Source organism: Electrophorus electricus, chromosome 4, assembly GCF_013358815.1.
Source record: "Electrophorus electricus isolate fEleEle1 chromosome 4, fEleEle1.pri, whole genome shotgun sequence".
NCBI classification, from domain to species: domain Eukaryota; kingdom Metazoa; phylum Chordata; class Actinopteri; order Gymnotiformes; family Gymnotidae; genus Electrophorus; species Electrophorus electricus.
In genome coordinates, this window is record NC_049538.1 from 21,504,266 (window position 1) to 21,524,627 (window position 20,362).

Consider the following 20,362-nt stretch of genomic DNA (forward strand, 5'->3'; position numbering starts at 1 on the left):
CAGAGGGTCTTCTTCCCATTTCTCCATACGCTGGTGGAACCCTTCTCTTTCCTGTTTATCCATACAGTAAGCTTGGAGGAATGCAGTCAGTTTCCTGACACAGTTTACACATACATCCTTGTAAAGATCACAAAGTGCTGTTGACCAACCAAGCTACATCTGTAGCCTGTTTTAGGTGTGAAAGTCCTGAGGAATAGAAAGAACCATGTCACACATTCTCTCTCTGTTGATTTATTATTATTATTTTTTTTATTAAAAAAAAAATAATTTCCTCAATGGAGTTGGACATTTCTCTGGACAAATAGCCACGGAGCAGTATTTATCTATCTATTTATTTATTTATTTATTAGAACAATTTCACTGGCCAGTTTAAATCTAGGGATTGTAACATGTCTCTTCAGTCAGTGGTATCGGTAATTCATACACTCCCTGAGCCCTAACTTTTCATCTCTCTTGAATACTCCTCCTGAGCATTCAGTATGCCAGAAGTCTATCAGCATTAATGTCTTCCACCAGTGTGGTCTTTCTCACTTGAATGAGACAATGTATATACCTCAGTATGCTAAACATAAAAGCCTTACTCTGACCTATAATGTTTTTTTTTGTTTTTTTTTAAATGCATTTATTTCAACTGTCTTTTAACAATTGTAGCACATCTGAATAAATTGGAGGAAATCTGAACATAAGTATGTGAATGTAGCCTAACAAGCAGTCCACATGTTACTATGTACCTTCAAATCAACTAGTTACAAAGTTACATTATTTATTCATATTTAAACTTTTGGGCAAAAGACCATTTATTTAACAGAAAAGATGTGAGCTATGTAAATGAGGAAAGGGAGGCAAAACACTGAGAGTTCTAAAGGAGAGTCCTAAATGAAAGACACCTGCATGCATCTGACGGGGATGGTGAGGGCTTCTAGGCCTACTTTAGGCTGCTTCTGAAGGGCTTTGATTTACAGACTTTCCTCTTGCTGCTTTAACCTCATCCATGTATTCCATGCTCATGAAAGACTGATAAAATTTTAATGAATTGAGAGGCATTAAGGGGTCCTATACATTTTGATTTTTTTGCACCATAAGGTTTCTCTCTGTGTAAGAAAATGAGTATTTCTTAAGTTGCCCTTGGAAATGTTCCTTTCTGTTAATGTAATTTTAAATAATATATATATCCTATATATATATAATATATCCTATACCTTGGGGGAGCATGGTGTGTGTTATGCCATGCCATGCCATGCCATGCCATTACAATCAGTGACTTTATTGAATCATATTAGTGCATTTTTTCATTTTGATTTATTTTACTGTGTAGACAGCAAAGTGCTCCCAGAAAAATGAATTTGATTTGAAACAATTTTAACCTAAAATGCGTCTTACTTAAGAGTTTTTGGTTGAATGTAGATAGTTTGTAGCTAATGTGACTGCCTTGCTACTTGCCCTATCCAAAAAAGTTGATTCATATTAAAAAAAATGATAGCTACTAATAAAAAGGTTGGGCTGTGTGGATCCACTTGTGGAAAACTATATCACAATGAGCACATAGACACGTGCAAACATTCATGTACACATATGTACACACCTCACCTGTTAACTTCAAAGAAAATCATTGTGTATATGATTTTATTATACAAATGAGTAGAACTAGATGCAATGCAACCATTATACTCAAGTTGTGCTCTTATGCAGCTGTTCCGTTATTACACACACCTACGGTTCTTGCTTCCATTTTTTTTTTTCTGGCCCAGTATTTGTAATGGCATAATCATGCATGGCATAAGTTAACTGTTAGCTTTACCACCAAGAATCTTTTCACTCCTCTAGCTTCCCATTTGACTGAAGCATAGTCCAGAAAGTGGCAATTGTTTAATCCTTCACAAAAACGCATATAAAGTTCCTTTTAAAAGGCAAGAAATTGCAGTGCAGCCATATGTACCTTTAGACCTTCTACTTAAAACAAAGACACATAATATACTGACTGTAAGGGTTTTGTTGTTTTTGTGTTGTAATTTACAGATAGTAGGGACATTCTGCATCAGTTCTAAACAGTTCCAAAAAAAGTGACATGAAGACCAGCTGTTATCTAAAACATGTTCTGCATAAACATAAAATATACAGAGTTGTCTTTAAATATTGACAGTTCCCATTTTTGAAGACATGGTTTATCTTGGTTTTTGAAGCCTTTAGTACTTGCCCCATTGCACCAACATGTTGCTGAAGAGTGACACTGTCTTTGTAATACTTCAGCTCATCTTCAGGTCTCTTTGTATGTCTAGGTGAATGCTCACATTCCATATTTAAAGAAAATACTCATAAGGCCACTCAGTGAACACTGGTAGCTAATAGGGGTGGTAATGTTGCTCATCTCGCAAATAACATGGAGAAAGGAGATACGGAAATGCACTGTAGACCTTCTGCACACTGTTTCAAAGCAAGTCTGCCTCCTCTTTGGATACAACATTTCCCTGATGGGATCCCAGAGGAGAATCTGCTGTTTGAATCTGAACTCTGCAGAACTCAGATTATGTAATGTAATCTCCAACCCTCCACTCCCCCAAATACAGAATGGCTGAGAATATTCATGCAGAAGCAGGAAACTCCAGAAGTCCTACAGTCATCCTTCTGAGGAATAACTAGATGTGTTGGTGTGTACAGATTTGCTAAGGCTGTTAAGTGTACAAGAAAAGGTACTGTGTACATTCTAATGTAAAGCCATTTTGAATTATATCAGATTGTACTGGCCAGGGAAACTGAAATCTTTCTGATTTCAATTTATTGCACTGTAAGTAACAAGGGACCAATTGCATCTCTGTGTGCGCATGTGCGTCTGTGAGTGTGAGTGTGTGTATGTGTGTTAGGAAGTAAGGTCATGATAGAATAGAACTGGTCAATATGCCAATATGCCAGATTTTCAGTCTGAGCTGGAGAAGCTTGTCCACAGCTGCTACAGGAGTACAAATATCATTGGAGACAAATGCATTTAGCTGTAATTAATACATTTAGTAATGGTATAGGATAATTAAAGCCTTAACAGTGAAGCGTACAATTTCCTTCTGGATCAATAAAGTGTTATCATACCAAAACTTAGAGAACATACTAGCCCATTACCTGTTTAAAAATGTTTATATAATAAAAAGCTGCTTTTAATTAATCAAATTCTTATCCTAGTCAACTAGGAGACTTGACAAAGAAAGCATAGCTACCATTGTACATTGTTCAATATCTCTTGTGCTATACAAGTAATATACAATTACTAAATCTATTACACCGGACGACAGAATTTTAACTTTTTTTTTTTTTAATAAAAAAAAGACTATAGCCCCCCTCAGCCCCATTCAAATCTGGTCATATTCAGACTACAGAACCCCTGCTAACCGGATATTATGTGTAGCATTCCATTCTCAACATGGCATTATCACTGACATGGTAGTGGCATTGTTGTTCCTAGAAGTTGGGTGTTCCCAAAAGCCTGTCTTTGCTTATAAGGATTTGGTGTATTTCTTTTCCTCAGTAGGTGTTTATTATTGGCGGTTTTGTAAATTTAGATTTGTATCACTATGCTGCCTCCTTCTAACTGTGGTGTGAGCTGCAAGGTTCAGAAAGACTCTCTGAATGACAGTCCAATGGATATGATATCTTGTTTGCTCAGGCCTCCAGTGGTATGTCTGATATGAATAAGATAAATACAGAGCAACTGTATTTGCTTCTGCTGAAATGCTAGAAAACATTGCTGCCTCCTTTAGGAAAGCAGGACGGGGCTTTGAATTGGAAATTATATGCTCTTTGCGCAGTAGGCAAAGGATGCTTGCACTTGCCAAGAACCCTTTCTAGAATAAGAACAAGGCAGATTGTCTTGGAGCCACGTCTTTGACCTTTATCAAGCAATTAATCACTCTGCTGAGGAGTGCCCCCAGGTGACAGGCATCCCACTGCTTTGTTGTCTGTCAACCATGTGGCTGCTTAGTAACCAGGTAGAATGACAGTGAGTGCAGGGACGGATGATGGTACAGTGAGTTGTGAAATTGACATGGAGGTTGTGAATAAAACAACTTGGTTGTTGGATTAGCAAGGACCAGAACTCTAAATTGCAGATACCCATGTGACTTTCACACCACACAGAGGGTGTTCAATGCATTATGTGATATTATTCTGTTTCTCAGTACTCGCATGTTGTTGGCTTTGTGGATTTTTGAGAAACAGGAATATTACTAGCCCGACTAATTCATATATTGAAAAGACCATGTGTGAAATGTTTTTTGTTTTTGTTTTTAACTTGCAGTTCTAATCTGGAAGTTCCCAAAGTCTTGATAAGACTCACTCAGTTCTTTTTCTCTGGGTGACTGCCGAGACAAAAAGAGTCCTCATAGTAGGACAAACATGCACAGTCATCAGAAATGGGACATTTCTCAGCCTGCTTGTGATGGGCTGTCTGTCAGTGATCCTGCAGGGAAGGCGGGTGATGGTGGCAATGATAATTTTCCCAGTGGTGTGAGGTATAATGTCATCTAGACTCCAGGGACCTACTGTCACTCACTTTAAACCACAGCAGCTGTATTAATCACTTGCTGCAGCGCAAGATAAGACCTCTCAGGCAGTCGCCACACTCACAAGAGTCATCTGATTGTGGCAATTCCTTTCAATTTTGCTGGGAATATGACAAAGAGAATTGTTAGATAGTTTTCTCTTTTCTTGGATCCAACATGGTTTATTAAACTAATAAAAAGATAATTATATCATGAGTACAATCAGATTTGTTCCAGAAAGCCCAAACTCTAGAAGGATTGTAATAAGATAGACTATGATAGGATTACAGTCATTCACTCTGATCAGCCTTCTTCAATCATTTTTGATAGTTTGTGTTAGGAATTTGTGAAAAGAAAATCCAATTTTACAGCTGTTTATAGTGGTTTCTTGCAAAAGCTGTTCTCCTGAGTGGTCCTCAAGCTGGCTGCCTTACTTTAACTCTTTAACTAGGGGGTCTTACTGGTAATGTGTTTTCTTTAGAGCATGTAATCTGCATGTTCATGTTGTGGATGTAGCTGATGATGGTCAATACCTTTCTGCTGGTTGTTGCTCTTGTTGGATAAATGGTGGCATGCCATATTGTTGGATGTCTGTTTGTTTGTTTTTTTGTTTTTTTTTTAAAGAATTCATTATTCCCTCATCTGCACTCATCTCCAGTGCATTATAGAAACCCAGCCTGTGTTAATCATAGTCATGACTGAGAGATATCAAACCTAATATAGCTACTCAGATACTATTTTTATGAAAGAAAAAAAAAATTTATATAGATAGATTCTATTCTATATTCTATACATGCCATCTTTCTATATTATTTCTTAGTATATTGGATAAATCGTTAGGATCCTTATTAGATCAGCAAAAACATTCAAAAATATTGAGTTTAATCTTGTCAGAAAAATGTAAGGCAAGTCTAACTTCCAGTTTAAGGTGAAAATGCACATATTCTGTATTTTTAAATTGTTCTCTGATGTCTATATACATTTTCTATGATTAAAATTGGAGTTTGGTGTCACGGCACAGCCCCCACAACTGCGACCCCTGTGTGTGTGTGTGTGTGTGTGTGTGTGTGTGTGTGTTTGTGTCACGCCCCTCCCTTGTTAGTTGGTTGTGTGATACACCTGTCCCTTGTTAGTCATCATTTAACATCTATCTTTATAGTAGCATAAAGTTACGAGCCATATAGTAATGCTTGTAGTAGTGTTTATCGCGTGGTGCGGTTTTTTTTGTTGTTTTTTTTTTTTGTCTCATTTATACGTAGTGTCACTGTTTTGTGTTTTGCTTTCCATTTTGTACATGCTAATAAATGTCTGTATGTGATGAACAAGGCTAGTCTGTGCATCCTGCCTCGCCTCCCTAACGTGGTTGGGACAAAAATTGCCCACACGTGGTTTTACATGCCCATTCTCAAATGCTGTGATTTGGCCCTACAAGTCAAAACCAATTGTTAGTTAACTGTGAACCAGAGGTTAACCATTGAGCGTTTAGGCATCAAGCTGTATATGCTTGAGTCTGCACTGGAGGACCTTTCAGTTCTCAACAAATAACTTGTATTGTAAACTCATGTGACAACATGGGCTATTTCTTTGAAAGAGGATCAGGAAGGAAAATTAACATTCAATTCGTTATACTATTAAATACCTAGCCAGTTACTTAGAGCTAGCTAGTAGTTAACCTTACCTATAGTAGCTGCTTGTTTTCAGTCTCAACAGCACCACAAAATAAACTTGTTAGCTCACTACAAAATATTTGAAAAAAAGATATTCTGGCTTCCATCAACAAAAAGTGGACAAAATCACATTGCATGGCCAGTTAGCCACTTACAGGTCAGGCCTCTGATGCCACTTGTCAGAGCTGAACTAGGAAATCCCACCATTGACCACCAGAGGTCTTCATTCAGAGTTCTGAACGTCCCTATGGATAGTAATCATACTCACCTCACCTACTCACTGCTCTACCATAGTCCACTGAATAATACCCATGTCAACATCCAACCATTGTGAAGCATTGCCAGTCTACCTCTAGTCTGCATACCAAGCAGTTGTTTTCTCTGGATCTCTCTGTGTATGACCCTCTGTTTAATCTTTGTGTTTGTTGACTGTCATCCCCTTTGGTACTGCTTCCTATCATGTTTCTGGTTATCAAATCTTGCCTGCCCAGGTTTCAGTATACTGCCTCTGTCTCTTTTTACCTTTTGTCAGTAAGGTTCACCTGCAAATGGATCCCACCTCTGTATAAGTATCTTCTTTGTTACACCAATGAAGTTGGAACTGTCCCTCTTTTCAGTGTCAAAGGCTGAGCAAAGCCTTCCAATATGGTTTGAGAAACTGTTCAGAGTGAAATGTGCAGCGTAAACTAACAAATTGTTTGGGATCGTGTTATGAACGTCATTCATGCTCGTTGCTCTGTTGTTATTGTTTTCTTCTTCACAATACCTGCAGAACTGGAAGTTTTGCCTGTGCAGGTCCATTTTAATATTACCTGGGGTAGCACATGGACTGGTGTATGCAAATTTTAGAGGTATAAATATGAATCAGTCAAAACGGCATTTTTGACGACATTACAATTTTGACGACATTACAATTATAACATTGTAAAGGTGTTGATCTTAGAAAGGCTTTTGGGTCCTACTAAAATGTCAAAAGGTCATTCACTCAGAAGTGCATTTTGATCATGGAGCACCTGTTTTACTAAGATGCAGACTCAGCCACAGACACACACATAGAGTGCATTTACATGCATTTAATAATCCGATCACAATCGGATTTCTCCAGCTATCTGATTATTCAAGTGGTCATATAAACAGCATACTCCTATTTCTTAGACTGGGATATGGCCTAGAAATCAAATTAAGAAATCCAATAAAGAGAGATGGATTTTAGCTCAGTAATCTGATTTCTCCGAACATGTATACAATTACTCATATTTGTTTCAGATTTCTCAATCTGTGCTTGCATGCAAACGCAACCAGATAGAACGTAGAGTTGTCTCAGAAGCAGCTAGCAGAATTAAATGCAGCACCCACTCTTTGGGGGGGGTGGGGGGGAGCTTGTATCTGTCTTTGCATCAATATAGGGAAGGCTGTAAAAAGGGCAGCATTGCACACTATATTAATTACCATAAAAAAATTTGATAACCAAATAACCCCCCCCCTCCCCAATATCCATATTTGCTGCTAAAGTGAATCCATGTCTGAGATTATTGTCTTGTTGCATAGTAGAAATCCAGTAATTCCTGGAGTTTTCCCATTATCTGAATATCCAAGTACATGCAAACGCGTTGATCGGATTACTGGCAAAATCTGATTTCTGCAGTTAACGGATTATTAAGTGCATATAAATGCACTCATTGATGTAAAGTCTGGCAAATGTGAGACTAATTGAGCTGTTACTTTTAGTGTATCACTATCTGTCAGTTAACATGTACCTATCTATCAAGGGTACTGTGCAAAAATAGATATTCTTACCCTAATCCTGGAATATTGTGTTTGCTATTTAATATTACTTGTATATGGAAATCCAATTTCTGCATATTATTATCGAGTATGAAAAAGTTGAACTGAAGGAGATGTTTTTATAGTTTTTCTGAATTATTTGAAAAGTATCTGCCACATTGTTTGAATCAAGTGTTTTGGCTAAAACAGCAAAACCTTTTGTGCATCAGACTTTTGATTTAATCATTAGCTTTTCAACATGCATTTTATTGGCCATTTCATTTTAACATATTTATTTTTATTTGCATTTGGCCCTCAGACTGTGTGTGCACACTGGCAAGTAGCTCTCCTGTAGTGTTGTACTGTGTGGGGGCATACTCAGCTGGTGTCCAGGACTTTTCCAATCTTTGGCCTGTCACTCATAGTAAGCTCCTGGGACAGACCATAACATGGCTTAAATACTCTGATCCTATACAGCAAGCCCAACACAGGAAAACTCTGATCCTATACAGTAGGCCCAGCCCATCTGATGTGTCCAATCCTCTAGTGCCAGTTCACTTAAATGATAAATGTGTGCACAAGCTTACTTGTTTTGAGTTGCTACTAACAGCTCAGCTTCCAAACTTCACTTCAGTGGAACGTCTGGGCATTATTCCTACATTGGCCATTTAAATCACTGGTGAAAAAAAGCTCTGTAATACGTTTTGTAACATAGCCACTGAAAATAATTCTGGATGCTTATGTTTCTAGAATAGCGATGATTGAACTATTATGGAATAATTATATTTTATTGATTTATCAACATGACCTCTTGAACTGTAAACATTACCCGATTAAACAAATGTTATCAGTATTTAAACCATGCAGTAAATAAGCAGTAAACACATTGTGAGGAAGAAGACAGGTTAAATTACATTGTTGTCTTGTGATCATGGAAAAGAGTCCTCTGATCTCCTCTGAACAGCTGTTACACAGAAAACCAGTAAACCACTAAACCAGAGGCCGAGCCTGTCATGCCTGTTCTGGTGAGCTTCATAATGAGAGATCAGAGATTGATCTCTGAACACCGAAGACATATTGCTTTGGACTAGAATTAGATTTATTATAATTTTTTAAATAGTGTTGTGTAGTTTATTATTATGCATTCGTTTCAGATAATAGAAATTAATTTTACTTTATGTGTACTAAAACAAAACAATAACTTGAAGTGAGGAATTTTCACATAGGCCATGGGAGTATGCTGTGCTTCTTTGCTTTTGCTGACATTTGTAGTAGTGGTAGGCAGCAGGTTAAAATGCTTTCTATAATCATAGATCATCATGGTCAGACAAAAGAGGCTAGGATGTGGAGTGCAATAAAATGGTAGTTTACTATTTTGATATTGTGTTAAGGGCAATCACATATACTTAGCAAATATTTTTGTGTTTATTTTTAACCAGTAGGGAATGTCCTTTTTTCCTTTGCTGTTTGCTGATTGTCTTTTTAGTTCTTTAGTCTTTTAAAGTGCTGATTCGCTGACCCTCCTTGTTTTGTTTGTGTTTATTTGGGACTGTTTAATAACTTTCAAAAGTATATTCTTTAGATTTTAAAATAGCAAAGTATTTCTTTTTCTTTTTTCTAATTTTGATAGTATTTGCTCCTGGGTTACTGTGCATGTATATATACACACACACACACACACACACACACACACACACACACACACACACACACACACACACATACCTCCATGTGATAAGGCAGGTCCATAAATAAATAAGTAAGTAAATAAATAAATATGTGTGTGTGTATATATGTGTGTGTGTGTGTGTGTGTGTGTGTGTGTGTGTGTGTGTGTGTGTGTGTGTACCTCCATGTGGTAAGGCAGGTCTATAAATTATATATATATATATATATATATATATATATATATATATATATATATATATATATATATATATATATGACACACATATACTGTATAAAATGTGAATACTGTACTATCAGCCACCTCTTGTATATGAATAACATCAAGCTATACACTGAAAGGGAAAGGGACATTCACAACCATCTGACCAGGATCTACAGCAAGAGCACAGGAATGTCATTTGGGCAGGAAAAATGTGGTTGACTGATGTTAAAAAGAGGAAGCGGGCAGATGGACATAGTTCAGTTCCCCCCATCACAAGGCTGATTAACAGAGCTGGAAGATAATAACTAGCTACAAATAACTAGGGAATCTGCAGCCACACAGGAACCATAAGACAGAAATGAGGATAGCAACATCTAAGTACCTCCATAGGGTAAAGCAGGTCTTCATGTGCCAGATGAATGGGGAATAATATGTGAGCACTGCCAGTCATCAGATACCCAGCAGGCACAACAAGCTGGCAAAGAGAAGAGCTGGAAGCTGTTGATGTAAAGAAAACTCCTCACAGTACATTGGACACTCCGCCCAAGATCCAACATCCAAAGACTGTACCCCAGCCAGAAAGAGGGAGGAAGGGGCCTACAAAGTGTAAGATCCACTGTCCAAGTTAAGACGTGCAACATCTATATATACATCCAAGACATGGCTTCCAAGGCTGAGCTGATGAGGGAATGCCTCAGACATATGGGGGACATGGTCACCATGGAAGCAGAGGAGGTGCCTTAGAAGGATAAACCTCTCCATGGAATGTAACACCAACAGATAGCAGAGGTGGTTGATGTAAGACAATCCTACCAATGGCTTGAAAAAGTAGAACTGGAGGACAACAATGAGGTCAAGCAGTAGCTCAGTCGAAGCAAGGGTGTATTACACTATCCAGAACCCAATGTGCAAGATGCTGGCAGGGAAAGCATGTGTCAGTGATTATATAAATAAACATATGCAAGGCATATGACCTGGACACTCCAAGTCCTGAATGTAGAATCCATAGAGCGTGGTGAAGAAACAAGTCTGAGATCCTGTGGGACCTCCAGATCCAGACACATAAGTGTTATGAACAAGTCTTGGCTTTGAGCCATAACATAATGGAGGTGTATTGCTAGATTAACTGTATGACTAACAATGGCTAAAGCTAAGGTTAAGTGGGATGAAGAGAGAAAAGAGAAATTGAATAGACACAGACACTGAAAATGGGAACACTACACAGATCAACAAGCACACATCAATGTTAACTAAGTTTTACCAGCTACTGAAAAAAAATATAAACAAGACAGCCACTTCCCTAACTTCCTATTTACACATACACATATATGAAACCCCCTCCCAACACAACCTTACACTTGAGTGTTACTATATACTGTACAGTAATCATACAAAAGGCATATATACAAAGTTAGCATGGATGACAAGACTATTTGCAAACTCAGCAAAGGTATGAAAAAGGGGCAAACCAAACTAAATCCAAATGACACGTAAAGCAGTATTACAAAAATCACAACAAACAAACAAACAAAAAAGGAGTAAAGGGTTCAGAGCTGCAGGACCTAGAGGACTTGAAAAGAAAAGACAGAACTAAGAACACACAACATCCAAAACACAAACAGCAGAGCATAACATAAGCAAGTAGTAATGAACCAACCAGACATCGTGATAGTTTAGATGCAGAAAAAAAATAGTGGTAAAAGGTGTGGCAGTCCCAAATGATGGGAACATCAAACGAAAGCAATTTAAAAAGTTGAGAAAATATCATGGATTTAAAAAGGAAACGAAATGCGGAAGGCTAAAGCCAAGGTTGTCCCAGTAGTGACTAGTGGCTGTGTCCCTTAGCTGGTAAAATGGCTCCAGCAGATCCTTGGAATGAGATGAATCTCAGTCCAAACGAATACAGTTCTAGAAACAGTGAAAATATTGTGCTACAGCCTCAAACTCTTAGGCCTTTAATAGAAGGCCCAATTATAAAGAAAAACGATATGACCACCCACTGGAAGGGTGAGACAGGAATTATTAAACAGTTTGTTTTTCTCCTTAATGGAGATTCCACACTGTTGTCTCCATGTCTCTCACTGATCCTTTTTGTGCTGTATTATTAAGATCTTATTTAAGGAGTCTAATCTTTTTCCATGACTCTAGGAATTTTTACTGTCCCAGTGAAGAAATACAAGAGGATTCTTCTCTCATCCTTCACTCTTGCATAGTGTTTCATGGTTACCTGCTTTTGTGGTTACCTGCTAGAGTATACGCATGTTGACTTTTATTAACATAACATAAAATTCTAGTTGTTCAATAATAGACGGAAAGTTGTTTTTTTATACTCATCGGAGATAGATATACAAACTTGCAGCACATGGCTTTCTTGCACATTTGTGTATCTTCTCATTCAACTGTGGGGAAAATGGATCCACAAGCTTTGAACATTTGGTCAATAGGTACTGTCACCGTCTGAGGAGAAGTGATTTGAATTGTGACCAAAGCAATTTATCCAGGGAATAATGAAGTAGGCTGACAGGTGCAATTGTGTTTGTTCCATTAATAGACACACCAGCCCCATGCCCCATTCACCTGCATTGTGACAGCTGATACACAGCTGGTGTCCTCTTGCTTTCAGGTATGATGGCAGCCTACAAGGACTGAATTTAAGCGTTTAGTGTTGTAAATGTTTGTATTGTAAATGTTTTTGTTTATTAAATTCTGATTCTATGTTGTTGTTGTTTTGTTTTTTTTATACAATATCTTTACAAGACAAGGATATCTCAGTCGTTGTGATTCTAACCCAATATTTTTAGGTTTGGGATTATGGGATTATAGGATGACTGAGTTGATGTGTATTTTAAAGATGTACATTGCGTTGACGTACATTATTTTGTTGTTGGTCTTTTGTGCTAATGATTAACTAGGTATTTGAGAAATTACATAAATGATTAGACTAGAAGATGGAGTCATATATGTCCATATATGAGACATATTTTATAAAGGAAGGGACTCTTTCTCTAAGTGATCAGTATTTGAACCTGCTTTAATAAAACAAATGATATCTTAACCACTGAAGAGAGTTCAAAATATGGCTAAGTTTTTGACCTTTGGAGCCTTTGAGCCAGTTCAGAGCAGTTCAGTGTTTGCTGACCATTTTAGAATAATATTTAAGCTTTTTATAGCACTGTTCTATTTCAATATATGCAGTATATTGGTTATATTTGCTGTATGTTTTTTGCCATATAACATTTCTGTACTTTCCAATATATTCTTATATCAGTGTAAATGAGGCTCTGGAATCAGCTTCCTCCCAAGTTGAAATAGGTTATGTTAAATGTTCATTCATTCCTGTTGCCTTTGTAAATTCTTTGGTTGCTGTTCAATGTTAAACTGCACTCATAATGTTTGGTATATCTGAACATTGTTCCTTGCAGAAAAAAGCAAATCCAAATAATAATAACCTACTAGCAGAACATAAAAATGAACAGGGCCTCTCTTAAAGCATGAAGCCTATGTTTTATCTATGGAAAACAGAGAATATCTTATAAAAAAACATGCCTATGAATATGATAAAGCATTTTTACATTTCAGAGAAAGGGAAGAGTTAATTCTCTGGAGTGTGTTTAATAATGTGCTCTTTTTTATGATATGCAAACTAAGGGTAGTGGTAGAAAAGCAACTAAATCTTTTCAAAGGCTAAAAGTACAACCAAAAATATCAGGTACCAAAATAACAAATATTTTACTCTGGAGAACTAACAGCATCTGTTTGTTGATTTATAAAAAGCCTAAGATTAGCATGTGACTAAACATTCATAATCTTAGGGGAGCAGAGAGCATAGCAGAGCCCTGGCTCTCAGCCTCATTTTCCATTTGGAAAGTAAAGGAAACAGAAGCCAGATCTGCATCATGGTATCTCTGTGGCATCTCTATTCTGCTGTCCCAGTGCCAGCACTTGTGCCTGGCCAACATCAAGAGGAGAATCCTCCAGCTGTGCTTTTTGTCTTGTGTTTAATGAAAACTGTCACAGGCTGTTTTAATAGTTTTGTTTCTGCTGGGCTGTTGAACGTGCTTCCCCACTCCTCCAGTGCTCACGGTGCTCCAGTGGGCAACAGGAATGACGACAGCAGTAACTTGGATTAGGACAGCAAGAGCTCCCAAATGCCATGTTGTCATTACACTGACATCTAGTTTGCAACAGGTCTAGTCAAGACCTGTTACTGGCAGCTGGCTACATTCTTGCTTAACTGGCTGAAGCCCCTGATGTGCAGCCGAACATATGTCATTCATTGGCATTACTGTTTGGAAAACTAGTGATTGATTCAAGGGGAAAACTAATCATTTCAGACATGCATCATCTGAAGGTAAGGAAATGAATCAGGGAAAGGTCTCAATTGTCTTAATCAATTTTAGGGTTATAATCAAATAGCTTAAGGGATCCTATTGTTAGCAGTGTTAGTCTGAAGACAATTTCTATTGCAAAAAGCTAAAGTCCATTTGGCATTACTGGATGAGTCAGTTCACCTTTAGTGTAAATCACCTATTTTGTCACAGAATATAAACAAGTTAGTGCATTAGTACTCAAAGGTATTTTGATGAGGCTTGGTTTAAAAATAGCAATTGTTTGATTCAGACAGCATAAAAGACCGATCAAGGGTTAATGTATATACAACATGTCCACCTGGGAACTTCTTGTGACTCTTAATGTTGTTGCATTGTTGTGGTCATAAGTATTGTCTTCAGCACTGGTGACAGGCTGTTTGCTAATTCTTTTAACATTAACAAGATAAGGCAATTCAGTAATTGTAAAACAACTGCAGATAATATAACTGAATGATACCATCCCCAGAGATACTGCTCAGGCAATGGAGCAACATCTCACATATTTCTTTTCTTTGCTCTTCAGGTTTTGCCTGCAAGGAACCTATCCATTAGCCTACACATTTTAACTAGAGTATATTAAAATGACTGGGTTTAATGATTAAAAGTAAATTTGTCTGCTTGAGCCCCCCCTTATATGTGTTACAGAGAAGGACACATCAAAAAGTAGTGGATTATGTTGTTATTAACAGTCCAGGACAACACAAAGTGTAGTTTTCTTTTTGAACATTTAGTCAAAACCTGAAGAAACTGCTGTGGGAATTATAATGCAAAAGCAATTTTTGCTGCTGTAGCTCACCTGATAGAGCAAGTAGAATAAGGTCATGGGTTTGATTCCTGAGGGAGCACATATATTGTCATACTTGATAATATGTAATATAATAATATGCTCTGGAAAAGAGTATTTGTCCAATTCTAGATCCTTCCCAACTGATTGCATTGGCTTCAGAAAGTGCACTGTGTGGTAAAGCTGTGGATTTATCTGCTACATAACATGCATTAATTTAGTTTCATGCAAATTCCAAATACTTTTCATGGTAGCTGCCCTTGTTTCCCAGAGCAAATGATCATCTTTAATTTTTAGTTGTCGTACATGGTTTCAATTAGTATATCTTTCAGGGCCAAATGAACTGGTTTCCTGTGAGAGGTTCTGAGGAGGAATGCTGGTTCATTTCAGTAATGGAATTTTCCAACTAGTATTAACTAATGTGTTTAATTGTAAGTGAAGCTTGTGACTATCAAAATTGTGTTTCTTTTGTGACCATCAAAATTGTTTCTTTAGAACATAGGTGTTTTTTTCCAGTATATAGTTAATTGTGCTAATGCTAATCAGTTCAGGATTGTATAGAGCTAGCTTTCAAAGCACTACAGAAGCTTATTTGGATGCAGAAACATTTTATTTTGTAGAAGAGTCTCAGTGTGTTTAGTCAGTGTCAGTGGGCAAATTTCAGGACATGTAGCCCAAGCATCTCTGCTTGGATGTAAAAAACAAAAACAAAAAACAAAACAAAACAAACAAACCAGGAAAAACAGGGGAGAGGTGTTACACACCCACATCGACTAATTATGAAGTGTGTGAAGTCCTAAGTGTGTAGTGTTGTCCTTATCAATTAGAATAATAGCTTTTTATTAATTTGTTCATATGTTCAATTATGCATTGTAATTAAGCATGATGACTCATATAGTGCATATATATTTCCTAACATTTTTTTCTTTTTCTTGACCAACCACTTTCATGACTCATTTTCATTATGAACTGTAATTAAAAGCCTCATAGATTCTAATACCTGCTATTGGTGCTTTGATGTAGTCGAAACACATAAAATCATGAACTAAACAGAACTGTTTACATAACTTATTAATGCCTGTTTTTTTTAGTATGCGCTGTTATTATTTCTAAACACAGTATGATAAGGAATTTTGAAACATATGTCCTTTACTTATGTTTATGTTTACCACTGGTATGTACTTCAATACTGACCATGCTGAATATGCAAGAGTGAACAGCCTACTAATAGGTGGGTACAGAGAATTCAACCCTTGTCACTGTGTGTTGTTAGTTTGAGGTTACATGTCATGTCATCTGTGGCTGGTGAGTCTGAGGGGTTACAGTCTATCTGAGAACGATAACCAAGACAATGCCCTCAGGCCAGCTCTGAACACTTGTGTGGAAGAACTTTTTCAGTTCTTCTGTTCATGGATTTCCTGCCATTAGGTTTCCTGCATCTGCAGCCAATTATTAATAATTGATGCAATTTGTCTGTTTTTGTTATCAGAACACCTCAGTGTAAAGACTGAGTCTTTGAATATTTCTCAGTGGGTCTGTGGGCTGGACTGAGGTTATTTGGCCTGAGGTTCTATGATGGGAAAACAAATCTCTCATTCTTTGAACAGATCAAAGAAATTCAGATAGCCTGACCTTCATATTTTCTTTTTCAGTGACATTGAGTTCCTAATGACACTTTTCAATGACCAGACATATCCCAACAGTGAAATTGTAATAATGAGTGGTCAATTAAGTGTCCTTAAAAGCATCATTTACAACTACTAGTATGATAACAAGGGAAGAGAGCATCATCCACAGGAAAGGAGCATCACCAAGGAATATACTTTGAATAATGAGAGACTGTCAGATGTAGTCTGGGGTTGCTAGGCAACTGCATCAGCATCACACCAGCAGGCGAGAAACAGATTGGTGCTATGCTGTTGAATAGGCATCCGAATGGCTGTGGAATGCGATTTTGCAGCACATTGATTGAAGCATACCCGTATTGGATCTCTCACATCTGTGATAACTTGGTTACACAGAGGCTGTGAAGCACAGCTGGAAATGTGGCCCTGCATGGCTTAGTGGAGTGAATTATGAGTGACACCATCACTAATGCTGTATGATGAGCATCTGTGGGTTAACTGATGTGGGCTTAGTGTATCATAGGTGAAGGATTCCTTTGAGCCTGGTTCCTCTTCAGAGCAAGCCAGCTGTCTGACACAGCCATCTGTTAATGACACTTGAGTAAAAGCTCAAGGGGACAGGCATTAGTGGTCAAGTACTGGCTATATGTTTTTGCAGAATAACTTATTGAATTGATAATCTAATAAATTAATTTAAAATGATACATAAGATTATAAGTAATTTGCACCTTACACATGTTTTCTATCAACACTGATGGCATACATTTCCCAATTATATATTTTATTTCTCTACACTTGACAACATATCTGGCAAATAGAAATTCCTCATATGCTGTAATAAGTAAAAGTATGTGGACAGCTGATCAGCACACGTGTATGAGCTTGTAGGACATCACTTTGTTCACAAGGGCAGAGTCATGCAAGAACAGGAAAGGGCCTTTCCCAATCTATTTACAAGATGCTTTAGCAGTCTGCTGCTCCATTATGTGAATTTCCATTGTCTACTGCTTCGTCGCTCAACTGTTGTTGCTCCTTGACATTTTAGAGTAGCAGTTACAGATGACCATGGAGGATCTAGCTGGGGAGAAATTTCATAAATCTGAAAATCTCATAAATCTGAATACAGATCATTTTTTGTTTGAATTTGCAAGCAGTTCCCTGGGTTTAGCAAACATGGTTTAGTTTAATTTTTATTTTCTTCATTTATTTTGCCTTACAAGGTGGGGTGGTATTTATGTGATCTGAGGTGAGCACAGAGGAACAGTCAGTGGTATGGTGTGTTGTATAAGGTATTTCCACTTTGTTTGTATGCTTGCTTATGTGGGAGGGAGTTCCTTATAATGCCACTGAAGGTCTTGAAAGACAGAAAGGAAGTGTCTTTCTAATTATACAGCATAGAGCTTTATCAAAGGAGGGCTGAGAGAAAGAACAGCCACAAGTGGATGAGCAAAGGAAGAACTAACTATAATTTGCAGAGTGGCCTTACAGCAAATTAGGCTGGTTTTTAAGTTGTTCTTGAAAAGTACACAGAATAATTAAATGGGGAATGATTAGAAATGTGGTGCCATCACTTATTTCTGTTTAAAAAACAACAACAACAACAATAACCCCCCCCCCCCCCCCCAAAAAAAAAAAACAAAAACAAACCCATCTAGAGTTATTGCTCCAGCAGGGATGAATTAGACTACATTTTATCTTGATTTTAGCTAAATCAGCATGCAGTCTGTCTTCCCATTTTTAAAGAGGGAGCCTGTATTATTATTATTTTTTATTTTTTATTTTATTTTTTTTTTAAATGGGAAGAGGCGGTGCATTTTTTAACTGACTGTTTGCCAGGTTATAGGCAAGAAACCTTAAATATGTGTCAGTTTTCCAGATCACAACCTCCACAATCAACAATGGCTTTAGACTCCTCATCATGTTCTTTTCTAGGACGACTGAGTAAACAGCTGTTTGACGCTTTCGAGCATGTAATAGCCTGGCTTTCTCGTTGGCAGTACAGCCTGGATAAGCTATAAGCTTGTGAGGTGCAATTTTCATTCTCTTCAGCTTTTACACCTCCTTGGCAAGTCTTGCCACAGAGGCAAAGACACTCAAAATGACATTTTTATTTAATGATGCCAGGTTCAAGGATACTGTCTATTGTCACAAGGTGGTGGGAAGTCCAGTTACCAGTACTTGTTTTACTTTGTGCTAAAATATTTACTTCACATGGGTCTGACACAGCCACATTATGGTGATTATGGCAATGGTAGCTCAGTGGTTAAGGTACTTGACTTGTTATTGGATTGGTTGCTGGTTCATGCCCCACCACTGCCAAGTTGCTGCTGTTTGGCCCCCGAACAAGGCCTTTAACCCTTAGTTGCTCAAGTTGTACTCAGTCATAATTATAAGTCACTTTTGATAAAAGCATCAGATAAATGCCATAAATGTAAATGTACTGTGGTACTGTACCTACATGTGTATGCAGAAATACAGCCATAGATAGTAGGTAGGTAGTCTGTAGTGCTACTCTGTGGTAGGAATTCAGAAAATGTGTCTTGCCTCACATTTCCTCCAGGCATTAGGGCATCAAATCTTGCCTCCTCTCCTTTATTGATTTTGGACATGGTACTTCTGTTTCCCCATGATGAGAAGAGACCAGCAGACTGCTCTGGTGCAGAACACCTTTGGACGTGCAGAGAAAGGCAATCCCTATATGAGCATTAGAGATGGAAGACAGTACTGTGGGGTTCTCAACTAAATCTGCCTGCAAGCTTTGGAAGAGCAGGAAGAAATACATGATGTGGAATTTGTGTAGTTTTGGCTGTATGGAGTAGTTCATTTTGCTTACTTATTTAAGTAATGGAAGGTTTGCAGTTGCAGTTACTGATGAGTTATTGTGGTGTAAACCCTGGAATGCATTAGTGTCATAAACATACTGGCATGTTTACTATGCTTTATGCTGTGTTTCATGCCAGGCTGTGTGCAGCGTAGTGGAATTCTTATTGTTTAAGAATTTATAATTATTTTTTCAAATCTCACTTTAACACTATACAAATCACACTCCTCCCCTTTCTTTCTACCCTTGCCCCATCCAGAGTTTCAGCATGACTGCCAAACCTCATCCACCGCTGATGAAGAAGCACAGCCAGACTGATCTAGTTAGCCGACTGAAGACCCGCAAGATACTAGGAGTTGGTGGAGAGGATGACGATGGGGAGGTGCACAGGTCAAAGGTCGGCATTTTTTTTGTGTTTTTGCTGTACAGCTAGAAGTCACTGTGTCACACCTTGCACTCCCTAATAACATCCTCCTGGAACAGACACTGGTGCAGTTACTCATTAGACTTTGAAACATGAGGTTTGCCACCGATTTAAAGCACTCATTTATACTCTCTTAAATTTATACTCAGCTAAAATATTTAGGGTTTTTTTTCAACAGCACTTCAGCATTTTTTTCACAGCACATTTATATCATATTAAAGTGCAAATTGATGAGCACTTGTCACTGCACCAGAACCCAGAAACTTAGAATGAGAATGAGAAATCACCTTTAATAATTTCTCACTTCAAAGTTATATATACTCTGTGTGTGTGTGTGTGTGTGTGTGTGTGTGTGTGTGTGTGTGTGTGTGTGTGTGTGTGTGTGTGTGTGTCTGTCTAAATTATAACAAGCTAAGATTCTGTGGGACTTCTAGATACAGATGGACATGGTAGTGATGGACAAACCTCAGAAGAGGGCCATAGTGATGGATGT

General features: G+C 37.7%; 1 protein-coding gene across 2 annotated transcripts in view; it reads left to right on the forward strand.

Annotated features, from left to right (window-relative positions):
* The window catches only part of tp53i11b (tumor protein p53 inducible protein 11b), a 40,278-nt gene that overhangs the window by 6,620 nt on the left and 13,296 nt on the right, over positions 1–20,362 (forward strand). For both annotated transcript variants that reach the window (XM_027008816.2, XM_027008817.2), the window contains exon 2: positions 19,705–19,842. In XM_027008816.2, the coding sequence (XP_026864617.2) occupies positions 19,705–19,842 (138 nt within the window). The remainder of the gene's footprint in view (positions 1–19,704; positions 19,843–20,362) is intronic.